We start from the raw sequence: 18,089 nt of genomic DNA, 5'->3' as shown, positions 1-18,089 counted from the left end.
GGGCTGTTTCCAGTTTTTACCTATTATGAATAAATGCTACTATGAAGAATATTCTGTATCTTTGGCTCACAAATACACATTTCTGTTGACTACAAACATACATAAGATGAAATTATTGAGTAATAGTATATGTGTATGTTTAGCATTAATAGATATTGCCAGTCAGCTTTCAAGTGCGGTTATTCTGATTGACACTCTCACCAGCTATGCATGAGAGTTCCAGTTGCTCCACATCCTCCTCAAACTTGGCATTGTCAGTCTCTTTCATCTTAGCCATTCTCATATGTGTGTACTGATCTCTCATGATTTTAAATCTATGTACCTAAAGAGTAATCAGATTGAACAACTTTTAATGTATATTAGCAACGTGGATATTTTCTTTGGTGAAGTGCCTGTTTACATTTTTTGCCCATATTCCTATTGAGCTATTTTATTTTTTACTTATAGGGGTTCTTTATATATTGTCAATATGAATCTTTTGTTGGGAAATGCATTATAAACATCATCTCCTACTCAGTGATTTGCTTTTTCATTCCTTTGAAAGATTTATTTTAATCAACAAACGTTTTTAATTGTAATACATTTTATTTAATCAACCTTTTGCTTTACGGTTAGTGCTTTTAGTGTATAGTTTAAGAAATATCAGTCTGCTCAAGATCATGAATATATTCTCCTAGGCTTTCTTCCAGAAGGTCTATTGTCTTACCTGTCACATTTAGATCAACGATGCATCTAGAATTTTTTGTGAATGGTGTGAAGTAGAGAATCAAAATATATTGTTTCCATAAAAGTATTTATTGAAAAGATTATCTTTTCCCCACTGCTCTGCAGTGTCATCTCTGTTGTTATGGAGACGGAATGTTTTTGTCCTCTCAAAATTCATATGTTGAAGCCCTACCCCACAATGTGCTTATATTTGAACATGGGGTCTTTGGGAGATAATTAGGGTTATATGAGATCATGAGGATGGGGTCTAATGGGATTAGTGCCCTGATGAAAAGAGACACCAGAGAGCTTGCTCTCTCTCTTTGCCACATGAGGACACAGAGAAAAGGTAACCATCTACAATCCAAGGACACAGCCCTAACCAGATCCTGACCCTGCTGGCACCTTGATCTTGGACTTCCAGTTTCCAGAACTGTGAGAAAGTAAATTGTGTTTGTTTAAGCCACTACTAAGTCTATGGTATTTTGTTATGTCAGCCCAAGCTGAGTAATACATTTGTCATAAATCAAGTATCTATTTAGATTTGTTTCTGGATTCTGTTGCAATTGTTTATACATATATCCTTGCACCATAATCTATTGTTTTAATTATTCTAGCCTTATAATAAATCTTGAGATCCAACAGTATAAGCCTTCCAATTTTATTTTTTTCATCAAGATTGTCTTGACTATTCTAGCCCCTTTGCATCTCTACAAAATTTTTAAAATAGCTTTTTAATTTTCACAAAACTTATGCTGGGATTTTAATTGGAATTAAATTAAATATGTAGATCAATTTAGAAAAAAAGTTTCTTCTTTACAACATTTAGTTTCCAATCCATAAACATCATACAACTCCCCCTTGATTTAGGCCTCCTTTAATTTCTCTCAGCAATGTTTATGGTTCTCTGTATAACAATCTTACACATATTTTGTTAGATTTTTTTTCCTGTGTATTTTATGGGTCTGATGCTATTTTAAGACATTTTAAAGATTTGTTTCCTAATTTTTTGTTGCTGGTATATAGAGACAGAATTGATTTTCAGATATTGACTGTGTTTAGATACCTTGATAAATTGACTCGTTAATTACAATAGTTTACATGTAGATTGGTTGGGGAGAATTTATACAAAATGGCATCTATATCTTTTGAATTTTAAGTTTTTAATTTCTTTTTACCACTTTACTAAATTATTTGTGAATTCCAGTACAAAATTGAATAGAAGTGGTGATAGTGGTCTTTATCTCATTCTTGATATCAAAAGGAAAGCTTTCAATATTTCACCATTCAGTATAATGCTTGCTGTAAGTATTTTTGTTGACATCTTTTATCAGATTAAAGAAGTTCTATTCTATTCCTACTTTGTGAAGAGTTTTTATCATTTATTGTGTTAAATTTTATCACATTTTTCTGCATCTATTAAGAAGATTTTATGAGGTTTTACTTTATTCTGTTAATGTGATTAATCATGTTGACTAATTTTTTTTTTTTTTTGAGACAATGTCTCACTCTATTGCCTGGGCTAGAGTGCCGTGGCATCAGCCTAGCTCACAGCAACCTCAAACTCCTGGGCTCAAGAGATCGTCCTGCCTCAGCCTCCCAAGTAGCTGGGACTACAGGCATGCACCACCATGCCCGGCTAATTTTTTTTATAGATATATTTTGAGTTGTCCAGCTAATTTCTTTATTATTTTTTTTAGTAGAGACGGGGTCTCGCTCTTGTTCAGGCTGGTCTCGAACTACTGAGCTCAAACGATCCGCCCACCTTGGCCTCCCAGAGTGCTAGGATTACAGGCGTAAGCCACCATGCCTGGCCTGACTAATTTTTAAAATTTAAACCAACCTTGCATTCTTAGAAAAAAATCAAAATTAGTCATGATGTATTATCCTTTTGTATATATCATCGGTTTTGGTTTGCTATAATTTTGTTCAGGATCTTTGCATCAGTGCTCATGATATAGAAAAAATAATTCCATGCTTCATTTGGAATCAAAAAAGAACCCAAATAGCCAAAGCAATCTTAAGTAAAAGGAACAAATCTGGAGGCATCCCATTACCTGATTCAAATTATATTATAAGGCTATAGTAACCAAAACAGCATGGTACTGGTATAGAATTAGAGACATAGATCAATAGAACAGAATAGAGAACTCAGATATAAAATCATCTACCTACAACCAACTGATCTTCAACAAAGCAGACAACAACATATGCTGGGGAAGGGAAGCCCTATTCAATAAATGGGGCTGGGAAAACTGGATAGCCACATGCAGAAGAATGAAACAAGACCCCTATTTCTCACCATATACAAAAATTAATTCAAGACGGATAAAAGACTTAAATATAAGACATGACACTATAAAAATTCTAGAAGAAAATGAAGGAAAAACTCTTCTAGACATTGGCCAAGGCAAAGAATTTATGACTAAGACCTCAAAGGCAAATACAACAAAAACAAAAATAAGTAAATGGGGCTTGATTAAATTAAAAAAGCTTTTGCACAGCAAAGGAAATAATCAACAGAGTAATAGACAACCTACAGAATGAGAGAAAATATTTGCAAACTATATATCAGATAAAGGGCTAATACCTAGTGTTCATGATGAAAGGAAGTTTTCAGTTTTAATGTAATACAGTTATATTAAATTATCATTTTCTTACCTATAATGCCCTTGGCATGTAATGTTATCAAAGTTATGCTGACAGCATAAAATGAGTGGATGTGTTTCTTCTTTTTCTATTCTCTTCAAGTTTGGTTTTATTTTTTCCTTAAATGTTTCACAGAATTTACCATTGAAGCCATCTAAGCCTGGAATATTCTTTGTAGAAAAGATTTAATTATTTGATTTATTTAATAGGTATAGGACTACTCAGGTTTTCTATTTCTTTTTGTGCCTGTTTTGGTAAGTTAAATTAATTGTAATGTGACTTCTATTTGCAGAAATTTTAGGAATTACTTCCAGTGATCACTATTTATGTATCATATAAAAATCATTAGTTCTGAGAATTTACACTGAAAAGAAACCCTTAGAATGTGAGGTCTATGGAAGGCATTTCATCTTGAGTAGACGTTTGTCCTCACACTAGAGAGAAACTATGAATCTAAGGAATAAGCAAAAGGCTTCAATGTTGTCTCAAATTCATAGTCCATATAAGAACTCACACTGCAGAGACTCCTTATGGGAGTAAGGAATGTAGGAAAGATCCCTTTAAAAATGTATCCCTTATATTACATATGAGACCACACCCTGGCGAGAGACTATGATTGGAATAGATATGAGAAAGCTTTTAGTTCCAGCTCTCTGCTTATTGGGCACAAATGAGTACACAGTAGGACCGAAACACCATAAATGTTAATGATTGTTGCCATTATCGTTGTCTCATCCTTAAATTGGAACAAATGTTATAAGATGATGAATAACCCTCTTTGCACCCTTTCAGCTCTGCCACTTAAATCTGGATATGCAGTAGCTTCGTTTCAATTCAATTAGGTGCATATGGTTTCATTTCCAATGCAAAGCCCTCTTGGAGCTGTTTTAATTAGACTTGGTTGGTATGCTCCATGATACCATTTTTGTCAGTTTGTTCTTCTTGGTCACTATTTGACTGCATTATGGTCAGGGTGTGTGGTCTTTTTCATACTTATTTGAGGCATTTGTTATGACTTTCATTTCAGTCTAATGTGCCTGATTCTGTCAATTTCCCTGCTATAGCCATTCTTCTCATTTTCTTTACAAAGCTACATGGATTCGATATGCTCATGTTTTCATATTAAGGACTGTTTAATGTCTTTAAATAAATTTCCCAGTTTTTCCTTACAACTGATGGTGGGCAGAGCTTATAGATTTGGCCAATGAGGAGTACATAATTCACTCATTTGGATTTCTGGAAATCTATTTGGAAAGGGATCTGTTGCTCTTTTCCTCTTAGCCAAATTCCTGTTGTCCTGACTTCTTGTTGCTCTCTGGCAATTGGATGAAATGCCCTGGGTTGGGTTGAGCAACTTGAGGACTGTTGGAATAATGGTCCCAATAAAACAACCTTCAAAATACAAGATTTCTCGCTCCCCAGTGGCATGTTTTGGGGTGTCTGTGGCTGCCACAGACATCATTTCTGGACTTGTTATGTGAAACAAACCCCTAGTTAGATTAAGAAACATTTTAGGGGAGATTTTTATAATGGAGTTAAATAAAACATTGAATGACAAAAAATGATTAGTTCTAATAACATGTAGGTAATATAGTCTTTCTATTTACTGATGTTTCATTTTTTCTAGTACTTTTTATCTTTTAAAAAGTTAATTCTATTATTTCAAGTCAATCACTTGTTCAAAGTAAAAATTAACAAGCATTAAAAGTTGTCCCAAGTAGCATAAATCTTCCATCAGGCTTTTGGCTGCTGTAACTACACATATATGTGAGTTTGCTTTATGTCTGCTCAATCAATTAACAATTACATATTAAAGTATATTAAAATATACTCTTTCAAATCATAAAATGTGGTGAGCAATTAACCATATAAGTCACAAAATCAGGATTTTATAAATTTAGGGAAATTATAAATCACCCAAGCTAACCACATCATTTTGCAGACAGAGAAACTAAGGCTTAGAGAGCCTGACTTATCCAAGACTAGACAGCCAATAAGTGGCAGAGCTGGCATTAACGACAAAGGTCTTCCCGTTCTCACTCTGGCAGTCTTTTCACCCCATCATGCTACCATTCAAATCATCCATTCCATCTGACATTAAGAACGATTGAACACACTAAAATTTTCCTCTTACTTTTTAAAGAACCCTTACTTGTATAAACAACAATAAAACAGGACCCATATCATAGTAGCTAGTATTTTTTGGTTTCATTTTGGATCTTTTTTAATCACTTTGAATTTCAAATGACTATCTTCTGGCCTACATTAAGTTTCAGGTGTCATTTCTCCTCAACTGCACAATTATAACAATTCCTGATTATCTTTCTGCTACTCCACTTTAACTATCCTTGTATTCCCACCATGCACCCTCCAAATGCAGCTAAAATTATATCATACATTCCAAAGTCACATTAAAATGATGTTTTGATTATATGCCGGCTACACTGTAAATTCTTGGTAGTCAAGGGTGATGATATATAATTGTATTGTCTTGTACAATGTAAGGAACATTCAGTAAGTACTTAATTGACTAAGCGACTAACAGGGTGCTTTGGGTAATCCAGTGGTTAAGAATATGGGTTGAGGAGACATAATGCACAGGTTCAAATATCAGCTCTGCCACTTATCACCTGTGTAACCTCAGGCAAGTTACTTAACTTCTCTAAGTCTCAGTTTCCCCATCTGTAAAACAAGGTTAATAACAGCATCCATATAGAGTTTTTGTGGAAATTAAATGAAATCTATTAGCACAATGCCTGTTCCATAATACATGCTCAAAAAATATTAGCTATGATAAGAATATATCATTACATTATTAACTACTCCTATTTCTGCTATTCATCATAATTCCTCTTGTCCTTGCCCTAAGTGGTTTGGAAAACTGAGGGTTCAATGAACCTCTTTTTCTTTTTTTTTTTTTTTTGAGAAATGTATCTAGCATATAGATAGAAAGTCATCCAAATCCCATTAACTCTAGGTAATTTTATTTAATAATCACATTTTAAAAGTTGGACAAATAAAGTCCAAAGCGATTTTTATTAAATCCTGTTTTCTCAATGGCTATTTGGAATACATCATCATACGCAAGCCCCAAGAATATTGAATAACAGATAAAATAAATAATGACCATAATGCAAACCACATTCTGATTCCCACTTCCCTGCAAGCACAACTCCATGTAAGAATTGTAAGAGCCAAAAAAGTAACATGCTTATTAACTGTGGGTTACTCAGCTATATACATAGAGCTTAGCAGATCACGTGAATGTTTCCATATTCTCAGTAAAGCTAATGGTTCCTTAGAGCCCAGTTCTTATAAACCCTTAGGAATTTCAAGATTTGCCTGAAAAAATATATCATATTTCCATGACTATAACTGAACTCGAATTTGGAAAGCTCACTGAAAGCAAACCATCCTGGAGGACAGGAAATGGTCATTGTTTTCAAAGAAAGGCAAGATGTTTCTGCACACAGGAAATCAAGCTGGTCTTAGGAGATTGATCTCATCTCATTCCACGCAAACCCATGTGTGCCGTGTGGATGGACCTGTGCTTTAACCTCACACATGGGACCATGGTGAGGAATAGGAATAAGGGCCCTTATCATCTAAGGTAAAAGACATTTTATTCAAGGCTGCCCCATAAGTGCATCAAGAGAAGTATATTCCTTCCTTTTTTCACATTTCATTTCACTTTAATGTAGTCAGAGATTTACAGAGATTCTGGACTCTGGCAGAATAGGCAAGTTGTAAGCCTCTGGGAAAACCTGTCAAAAGACCCAGATCTAAAATGTGGTTTCCTAGATATACAGTGTTTTCTGCAGCACAGAAGCTTTCTAGAAAAAGTTGCTTGTGAACATCTTTCATTTTTCCTTGTAAACAAAAACAATTACACTAATAGTTTTATTGATTGATTTTTTTTTTTTTTTAATTCTTGGGAGCAAAATACTGTCATGGAGCAAGCCTAAGACCATGAGGGGGAAACTCCTGGTTTAGTTTCCAACTGGGTCACAGTCTACTTTGGTTACTTTGACCAGAAGTTGACAAGGTGGGGAGACCCATACCAGCCCAACCACTGTAGAAGACTGACATCCAGTCAATGGAACCAAGTACAGGGACAAGTATTTTAATGGTGAGTCACTATAGTGCAGTTTTTACAATCTGTGCCAAAAGTCTTTTACAAGCAAAACCTTCTTTGAATGAAGTCCCAAAGGGTTGAGGCCATACTAAAATCTCTAACATGAGAAGGATTACAGCAAGGTTACAATGTAATTAATCTGTTATCTTTCAAAATTCCTGCTGATATATTTTTTGCCATTTCAGACTACGTTCATGATGAGATTTTTAAAATGAGCAAAGAAGGTTTTCACATTAGTTCAAACTAAAAGAATACAGTCATGTTTGCATAAAAAGAAAGAGTTGGTCACTATTTTTTATTACTTTCTAATATTCTTAAAACAGTTTTTTAAATGGCTGCCCTGTGTGGCAAAGCCTTATTCTGTTGATTTTCTGGAGTCTACGGAAAAATCTGTAAGTATTATTTATGGATCATGGTGATTCCCTTCACTGCATGAGGAAAAGAAAAAATCAAAATCAGGGCTATTATCCTGCTTTTATAATATGTCTGTTACCATAGTAACACCTGTGATGTCACAAACTGTACACCAAGGGCCAGAGGCTGTCTCTGAGGGGGGAAGGGCAGCTTAGCCTTGGAAGATGGATGCAAACATGTGGGGCCAAAGTAGGGTCAATGCTGTGGTAATCACCAAAACACAGGGAGCTCCCCTTCTCCAGAGAAAAGTGGGGGCAGGGTCAGAAAAGCAGTTCTCCAGGCCCAGAAGTAAGCTAAATCCATACTTCTTTATGCAGCTCTGCAAAAAGAGAGTGGAAATCCAAGCAAAATCATTATTACCGTGTTCCCAATCACGATTCCATTGGGCCCACTGGCTGCCAAGACATGGATGGGATCCAGTGGAGAAACTACCCAAGCACATGAAACACATGCTCGGGAACTAGTTCCTGACAAGATGGAGCCCTCTGGTATCCCCTAAGAGAAGCAAATTGTCTCATGATGGCAAGCACTTCAAAACCAAGCTGGGATTTTATCCCTATGAGGCCATCCAGGTTCATAGAACCACAGATTCTCAGGGTTAGAGAAGAATTTACCAAGTCTCCCAAAAGATGTTGACTTTACAGAACAACCTTTAGCAGGAAGAATTTGTATTTCTTGTCACTGGGGTATCTGGAGTAGTATATTAATAAGCATTATTATTCTGATAGTAAACTAGAGAATTTTTGTAGGAATATGCTGAAAAGGTAACTTTATATTGAAAATAATATTGGATTAGAAGACAGAAAACCTTAGTACTAGTCTTTGCTCAAGTACTTGGAAGCCATGTGACCTCGAGAAAGCCATTTAACCTATTTGAGCTTCAGTTCTTTGTTTAATATCTAACACATTATTTCCCAGAGTTATCGTAAAGACAAAATTAAATAAAATAATGAATGGGAATGAATTTCATAATGTAAAGGATTTAATATAAACAAAAGGTATTATTATTATTATTAGCATTTTCACACAGCCAGTTTACAGCAGAATAGGAAGAATGTGAACACTAACAGGAATACGAAGCATACACATGATTCCCAGCTTCCCTATCTTGAGAGGTGGACATTTACGTGATACAGGCAACTCTAAATTATTCAGGGGCTGATTACTGAGGGGCATTTTGCTTCTAGCCATTGTACTCCTTTAATTAGTTCCCTTCACAAATGCCATGTTAACCTACAAACAGAAAATTGACAGTGAGTGTACCTCGACTCAAATACCTTGAGTAACAACTCTGGCAAAAGTTTTAGCAAAGAAAGACTTGAAACGATTAGCTAGATAGAGAAGTTTTTGGATAATTTGTGGACTTTATCCATGGATAATTAAAAGTGATGAAATCCTTACTTTACTAACAAGGAAGCTGTGGTCAAGGTCAGACAGGTTGGGACTAATCCAGACAAAATACTAGCATTTTCTCAGTGAACAGCAAAAATAGCCTGTACTTATCTTACGTATATGCAACAAGATTTGAACATCATTCATTCATTCATGCATTCAACGAGTACTGGTGTGCCAGAACTCACCGCATACCCTGAAAACCCACTATTTTCCTGCCTTTGTTGGTGTCCCTTCCATATAATATTACATAGAGCACACTGGCAAAGTCCACAGCCTGACCTTTTGAAACTCTATTCACCTTCCTGTTATCATGAGACCTTGGCTAATCTTACCCTAACACAATCAGGAAACTACGGTCCCTGGGCCAAACCCTGCCCATTGCCTTTTTTATAAATAAAGCTTTATTGGAACATGGTCACACCTATTTGTTTATGTATTATCTATGGCCGCCTTCCTGCTACAACTGCAGAGTTCTGTAGTTGTGATAGAGGCAGTATGGCCCGCAAAGCCTAAAGTAGTATCTGGCCCTTTACAGAAAAGGTTTGCTGACCCCTGCCCTAGATAGTACGATTAAATCAAAATTCATTTCTCCTGAAGGTTTCTGCTTAGGGCCTTAATAGAGTAAATTCCTTAAAAGCAGAGCACCTTTCTGTATCCTTGTTTTGTCACATAGAACCCTGGAGTAGGACAGAGTCAAGGTTTATAGCAGATACAGAAAATTAAACACGTCCTTCCCTACATTTTATTTTCAACAGATGAGTGCCTTGGAATTCCATGGAAGACAGTATAAAACCAAGAAAGCCACTGGTGTTCAGTTACTCTGGCTTCTAATTCCTCAGAGTTCCTATATCTAAGGCTTCCAAGGCTCAATTTTTGGCCTCCATCCCTTTGCATATTTATTTCCTGATCTGATGTGGAATTAGAGTTAAATAGGAGCTGTGTGCTTGAATTCCACGTGGCTGGCTCTGCAGGAAACTCCAGGGCAGGTTTTTTGGCATGCCAAACTCATGTTAGCCTCAGCTATGCTAATTTCTAAAGCTGTTTGCTTTGCTCAAATAAATCTTAGAGACAAATTTGCATTTGGATGCACACCTTTTATGCACAAATTATGTGCATGATAACTCTAGGGCAGAATAAGGACTGAAAAAAAGAAAAAGAGGTATGGTGTTTACTAAATGACCTTTGTGTGGCAGGCACTATGCTAAGGGCTTTACATACATTTTTCTCATCTCATCTCTACAACAACCCCATGAGGCAGGACTGAGATCCCCATTTTACAGATGGGAAAACTGAAGAGAAGAGAGCTTATGTACTCGTCCATGTTCACAGAGCTGATAAGTGGCAAAGCCTAGACTTGCACCCAATCTGTCTGAATCCGAACCCCATGTACTTGTCACTTAGTCGTACTGCCTTATTGATACCCTCATCATCATCTCCCCTCACCTTAGCCACTGGACATACATTCAGACATGAACTTTACATTTATAAAATCAGTTACCCACCCCCCTTTTCCCTAGTTGGCCTTTGTAAAATATGTCTTTGGTCCCTGGGAGATAAATTTGGGCCCCTCTGTATCACAAAACAATCAACCAATGGAGAATAGGGTCATTAATATGGCAAACTTTACATGATACACCAATTACTTTAGTAATTAGTAGACGAACACAATCACAAGTGATTCTGACAGGTAAATGGATTTTAATAACATATCTAAGGACCTCAGTATGAAATGACACTTTTACTGATAAAATGCAATAGGCCAAGCAAGACAATGTGGTCATAACCATGAAGGAAAATGTGAGTAACACTTAGAATACAGTGTAAATATATCTATAACATAAGCCTAGGAACTTATATCTACAAATGTCTTCCCTGTTTATGGAAACCTAACCAAACACTTATTTTCCCTAATAAAAATACAGGCATTAGCTTTAGTGTGTATTGATGTTGAAACTCAGTATTTATCATTGTTCAATTCAATATACAGAAAAATAACCACTGTTGCAATTAAGCATTCTAGCATGATTCCAACATTTTACAGCAAGCCAGACACAATATTATTTAACTTCTTTCTCTGTGTGAAATGTATCTGTAGCCTAGCTTGCAATATCACATAATGCTCAGCCCACTGCCATCTAGATCTACTGTGCCATCTAATTTTCTGGAAACATAAAAGAACTGATTACATTTTTGCACAAGTGACATTCAGGTCTCCATTTTTTTTTTTCTTTTTAAAGTTCTCAAAGAGAGCTTTCCAGGAATTAGAAAGAGCTCTGTGGAGAAGATGTGTAATCTACGTTGTTTCTTGAATGGATTTACAGGAAGGCATGTTGAGGAACAAGCCCTTTTATAATAAGTAAACCCAGAGGAGACCTGGCCTTCCTTATGTAGCACCCAGTTCAACCATGATTACTTTTTTATCTTACTAACCTGTCATTGTATATATCTTATTTTTTTTAATTTTTTTTTTATCCTTTTCAAATTTTTAAACAGGTGACTTCAGAGAAGGAAAATAACTTTTTTTTGTAGCTGATGGTAGAAAAGGTTTACTATCAATTGAAAGCTGAGAGCCTAAGCAGTAATAGATAGGGGAATTTTCCTAATACAGCAATAACATTTTAAATAATGTATGCTCTAACATTTCTTACCTACAAAGTTCCTAAAACGGTCTCTACTAAAGTTACCTTGAGCATTTAATAATTATACATAAGATAGTTAAAACAACTTTCCATGAATCGTTAACATTGAAATCATTGAAAACTCCAGTCATGACTTACCTGCTGGTGGCTTTATGAAAGGTGGTGGAATTAAAGGTACAATAATGGGCACATTGCCATGATCCTTTGACCCTGCAGGTGAGTCACTGAGTCCATTTCCAGTGGCAAGCCCTGAATAGCCTGTGCTTATATTGTATGGTGAAATAACACTGTCCTCAGGTAATTTTGGTTTTGGCAAAGAATTTTCTGTAAAAAAAAAAAAATCATATTCAATATGACAAAAGGACTTATTCAATAGACTTTAAATTTTCCTTATTTTTTTCAAGAAAAATGGCCATGTAACAAAACAAATTTTTCCTTGCAAATCTTTAAACAATTTACTGAAAATCCACAGTCCCTCCTGGACGTTTTTAGTCTTGTTACCATAAATTTCCAACGGGCTCCTCTATAATTTGCTCCACTATGATAGCTAATATCCCAGCTGAATCATGGTGATGAATTTTAGCACTGTAAAATCCCACAGAAAATTGAGAGGCAATTAACCTTTTCTATCTACAAAGTGATATACAGCAAACATCGCTTTCTGGCTTCCAGGGGAAAGCCTAAAACATGCCACCCAGCATTGTAACTAGGTCTCACTGTCTTATAAACTTGGACCATAATATAATCAAATGAACCAATGAGAAGGAAACACATCATTGGGAAGAAAACTGATGTTTCACAAAGTATTGATAATATCGATTAAAAATTAACAAAAATGAAAAAAATTACAATGATATGAACTTTTCACATTTTATTCTTGCACATGAATCATTAAAAAACAAAACGAAACAAAAAACCTCAACCACGGAAAACAACTTTTTTCCTCTTATAGCATATCCTGGCATTCTCTCTTTCCACATTCCCCAGAGGCAAAGATTATTACCTAGGCCAAGTATTATACGAGCTATTAGTTTATAGAACATAAACTCATGACTTCCATTTTTCACTTACAGTGAAATTGATGATACTATCTCCATAACATGATGTGTACAATTTCATAGCAAGCTTAACATAAAATCTGTCATGTATATTCAATTCCACATGCCTGCAGGACAGCTCATTTACATTTCCTTGCTTGGCATATAAGAAGGGAAAGCATTATCTTAAAGACTGGAAATAAAATATTTGAACAGGTAGTTTATGCCAGTAGATTTTGAATGCAATGCAAATACTGATCAAATTGCCAGTGATGGTGCACAATTTGTTTTACCCACATTTTATTAAAGTTCCCCAAATGGGTTTCTTCACATGCTCCTCCTCTTTTCTTTGATAAGCAAACTCTCATTCCAAATTGAGGTTCATAAATTCAGTATTCATATAGGCTTCCCCCATGAGATATCTGGCACTGCAACCTACTAGTAGAATCGGTATTAATTCAGCTCTACCAAGCCTCTGTAATTTTCACTCTTTAGCTGGGCTTTGATGAAAATTCCTATAGAATAGTAAGGATCTAATCATCTACTACTCTTTTACTCCTCTTCTTACCCTATTCAAGGTTGTAGGGGCAGGAGAAGAGTGAAAATTTTAAATACAAACAAAAATAGAGCTTCTATTTTGAATTCCCATCAAAAAAAAAAAAAAAGGAAGAGGATTACCAAACTAGCAGTGAATCTTTCTTGCAGTCTAAAAACCTAAACCTAAACCTAACATTTCACTTAACAGAAAGCCCCAGTCCCCAACAAATGGTGATATATCAAAGGGATCAGGAAACTAGAAGTTAGCAAACACTGTCTCTGTCTATAAATTTGTGGGCAGGACCACAGCACCTAAGGTCCCTAGTTCTTGTCTAGTTTTCCCATTGGTGAAAGGAGATTAAGCTGTGTTTGTTTTTCGTTTACATTGTGCTCTTAAATTCTGTGGAATTCTGCTTATGGAAAGCATTGCAGGGGATGTATGTTTAAATCAACCATTGGCATAATCAACAAAGAGTCCCAAAGCAACTCAATTCTGGCAGGTTGAGATAGTTAATCCTTCTTTGCATGAACAAAGGGACATTAAATGTCATTACCTTTGAGAACAGAAATGTGCTGCCGGCTCTCCCCGTCTGCAGGGTAGCTCCTGAATTCAATATCTTCACCATCTTTTAATTCAACCTTATCATAGCCATACCAGCCAAGGAGTTCATTCATGGTGTTTTCTGCAAAGTTCTGAAAGAGAAGCATAGGCTCCTACTTATTTCTACAATCGATACCTATTTGAAAAGAATGCATAAATTGAATTCTGTTTGCCCCACCCCATTTATGCCAGCACTGCTCCACTTCCCCAGAGTAGTGTTCATTTTCAAATCACGTTCAAAAATTGTAATGCTTTTAAATCTCAGGATGACGCATCCAATTATGACAGGCCTTCAGACATTCGTAATTTAAAGATAATAAAAAAAAAGATATTTGTTAGTTGTGCTTATGAATAGGAAGTAGGAAGTCATATTTTAGCATATTCTTCTGCAAGGTCTGTATCCCACACTAGCACAAAAATATTGAAAGGTAAATGACAAAAACAGCTAAGAAAAGATTTTGAAAATGAAAACAACCTTTTGTGGTTCAGATTAATTTAAATTAGAATTGCTTTCTGATTCAGGTGTTATTTCTTAACATGACTCTTATCTCAGATAAAGCAAAATCTCAGCAAAGAAATAATTTGTCAATTGTCAACCACTATCATACAGAAAGCTGAATAGGTTACAAGGGTCTCCCTTTTTAATTTTCCCTTTTGTAAGAGTATTTTTAAAAATTAATGCATAATTTGTTTTATAAATTTCATTAGTGACAGATTCTTTCTCCATTAAATCAAAGGTCACTATGATTATCTTCTGGCAAGTAACATAAAAGTACCAAATAACTTCAAGGTTATAGTCAGCCCAGATTTTGGAAAAGGTATGAAACCACTTTATGAACTATAAATCAATATATAGATATAAGGCATTACTATTGTTATTAAGGATATCAAACTTTGAAAATAATTAGTATAATTGGACAGATTTAATACCTTATATCAGGTGACTATTTTTTATTAACTTATCAATTGCGAGATCTGAATAAAAGATGTGAGACTATGTGTGTTAGTGATCTTAACACCCCTGTGTGGCTTAAACATCTCTATCTGGCAGCGCAGCATGAGCCTCCTAGACTGAGCTAGAAAAACTATATATTCTAACCTTCTTTGTGGCTCAAAGAATCTTTTATTATTCTCCTTAGAAGTTGTCATTTCTGAATTACACTGGGATGTATAATTTATATTCCTGAAACAAAGCACCAAGGCTAAGCCAGAGTGTGCACAGCCTCAACGTGTGAGTTCCATGTTTTCTTGAATTTCACGACTTTAGATTTCAGCAGGAGTTGCATAAAAAATAAAGGACATTACACTTCTGACTCCACAAAAGCAAACCTGGCATTTCAAACTACCCATAGGATGCTAGATTTTTTGCTTTAGTACCCACTTAAGCTCTGAACTCCAGCTGGGTCAATCTGTGATGGCATAGTATACCAGCAATGAAAAAAAAATCTAGCCAGATTGATTCAGTGTTACCATCCACAAGGCCAACAGTCAGCCATATTAAGCTTTAGTGAGGCACTTATTCTCTCTGATGGCTGGTCATGTCCACATTAAATAGACATTCTTTTCATGAATGCACAAAGATGATATGATCGATACGAATAATAAGCTCGGCAACTTCAGGAATACCACTGAGGAGGACTGGGCTAAATGCTGCTCTACTCAATCAAAAGAGATCCCTTTAATGAGGCATCAGTCTCCCCTAACACCTAATTTCTTTTACTGAGCTGAGTGCCTGACTCAAGAATGACAGTCCCTAGGCACACAAATCAAGGTCCTACATCAGTGGTCTGGCAGCAGAAATCTCCAAGGATGAGGCTTACACCTTGCATCAAAAAACCAATTCCCAACAGCATTAACAGCCAACTTCAAGCAGTCCTATTGGTTTGTGTGCTGTTTGCCCCAATCTCTAAGGAACTGTGCCAACAAGACAGAATATCTTTTGCATAGTAACTCCTGGCTACCACATCCAGTTTTGTAGACCATTTATAACTGGGTGCCCCTTTCTCCAGGTTAACCTCTGAAGTCACACAAAGGCTACAGATGCATAATTCATGGAGCAACCTCCAGCCAAGGATATAGATTTGTTTGTTTTAGTCCAGCTGCAAATCCATTCAGCCTTTCAGAACCAATCCCAGAGATGGGATGAAGAAGTTTTAGACATTTGGGTAAAAACTGAAACCTCAACTGGATTATTAACACCAAATTCATACTATTTGGGTATCTTAACTGCATCAGTTTAGTCTATGGTATCTGTTGAAAATTCAGAGGCTTCGTGGAACAATCAATATGAACTTGATCTATTCCATGATTTTTGAGTTACTATAAATGTCAGGGAAAATAAACTCTAAAATATTCCCTTTCTTGTCATGGAAAATAAAAATAAACACCTTAATGTTTTGATATATGACTGAAAAAGCAGAAAACAAAAGGTTTATAAAGCCTTAAGCCATAAATCTTAAACCTTTCATGAAAGGAGGAGCAAGATGAAAGAGAGAACACAAACACCAAAGTTTTTGTAGTATAGCTACAAGAAATAGACTATTACCTCTGTTGTATACACTACTGTATTAAGCCAAAGAACCTCAAGGAACAAATAACTTAAATTTTTAAATTCCTAGGTAAAGTTTGATGCTAGATATCATGTAGATTCATTATGGTGGTAAATCAAAGCAAACGAAATAGATTTTTGCATTTATCATCCAAGAAACATAACATATTCTAAAAGAAATGAATTTAATGTGTATGGCCTATATGGGTTTTCAAGTCTTTTTGATATAAAATTCTAACTGTTATTGTTTCAGCATTTTTTGTATGATTATCCTTTACAAAAGAATTTTCAATTAAAAGAGTTATTCTTTTCCTACATAAGTTTCTTATTTGTTATATATATATATATTTTTTTAAAGGTGGAAAAAAAGTAATAAGAGTTAAAATGCAAAGAGATTTTTAGGTAAGGATGTTCAATAATAAAGCAAGCTACTGTAACAAGACAGGTTATAAAACTTGTTTCCCCCAAAATCTTCACCCAGCATTTTGCCTGGAAACTTAGGACAGGAAACTGAAGTTGAGTCTCTTAAAACTCCCTCTCAGTTTTAGGATTCTGTGAAATCAAAGAACTTATATGAGAAATAAAATACCTTTTGAAAAGATATTTCATAATTATAGTGATCACACATCATGAATTTTACTGAGTCACTATTTCAAATATTTTATCATTGCTCCCATAAACCATCAAAATGTGCCAGAAACTTCAATATTTTGGCATCTGAACTACATTTTGCAGACTGCCTCTTGCCCTTGGAAGTAACACAAAAAATCCTCTCTCATACCATGCAGTCCAATTTGGGTTTGGAAAATAGGTCACTATAATTATAATGATAATGTCTAACACTCTCACAGCACTTTACAGTGTTTCCACATCCTTTAATTCTCTTGCTCCTTTCAATAACCCTACGTTTTAGGTATTTGATTTCCACAATAAACTTTTGGTGAACCTCTGTAACATCCTCATTTTACAACAGAAAATTAGAGCATCAAGAAGGTAAAAGACAGGCATAAGAGATCACCCAGTAAAGGCAGAACTAAAATACAGATCTTCTGATTCTCATACCAGGTCTCTTTCTATTATAAATTCTGTATAGCCCAATGTGTCAGCACTTCCAGAGAAGCTACCTACCTGGACCAATCAAAGAGTTGCAAAGCAATCATACCATGGGATGTCAATATCATATCATAAGGTTTCTAACCAGAGCATATCTATCTATGTTGAGACTTTATTTGCTTTCAGATTTGATCATTGACCTCTATTCTCCTTAATTACTTGTATTGTTGGAACAATGGTGCTCAAAATTCACAATTAAAATTGAATTTTATCATTTTACAATTTTTTGACATCATATCTGACTCTAATTGCTTTGTACTTCTAATACCTAATTTTCCTACTTCTTCCTTTCCCTCCCCAATTCCCCTCTCTCACC

At 35.4% G+C, this 18,089-nt stretch overlaps 1 protein-coding gene across 1 annotated transcript in view; it reads right to left on the bottom strand.

Annotated features, from left to right (window-relative positions):
- Positions 1-18,089, bottom strand: part of SOBP (sine oculis binding protein homolog (Drosophila)) — a 162,101-nt gene that overhangs the window by 135,258 nt on the left and 8,754 nt on the right. The window contains exons 2-3 of the mRNA XM_012651152.1: positions 14,066-14,204; positions 12,076-12,261 (exon numbers count right to left, since the gene is read on the bottom strand). Coding sequence (XP_012506606.1) covers positions 12,076-12,261; positions 14,066-14,204 — 325 coding nt within the window. The remainder of the gene's footprint in view (positions 1-12,075; positions 12,262-14,065; positions 14,205-18,089) is intronic.

This window comes from Propithecus coquereli, unplaced genomic scaffold (assembly GCF_000956105.1).
Source record: "Propithecus coquereli isolate 6110/MARCELLA unplaced genomic scaffold, Pcoq_1.0 Scaffold35, whole genome shotgun sequence".
Classification (NCBI taxonomy): Eukaryota; Metazoa; Chordata; class Mammalia; order Primates; family Indriidae; genus Propithecus; species Propithecus coquereli.
This window is presented reverse-complemented; position numbering and strand designations above follow the sequence as displayed.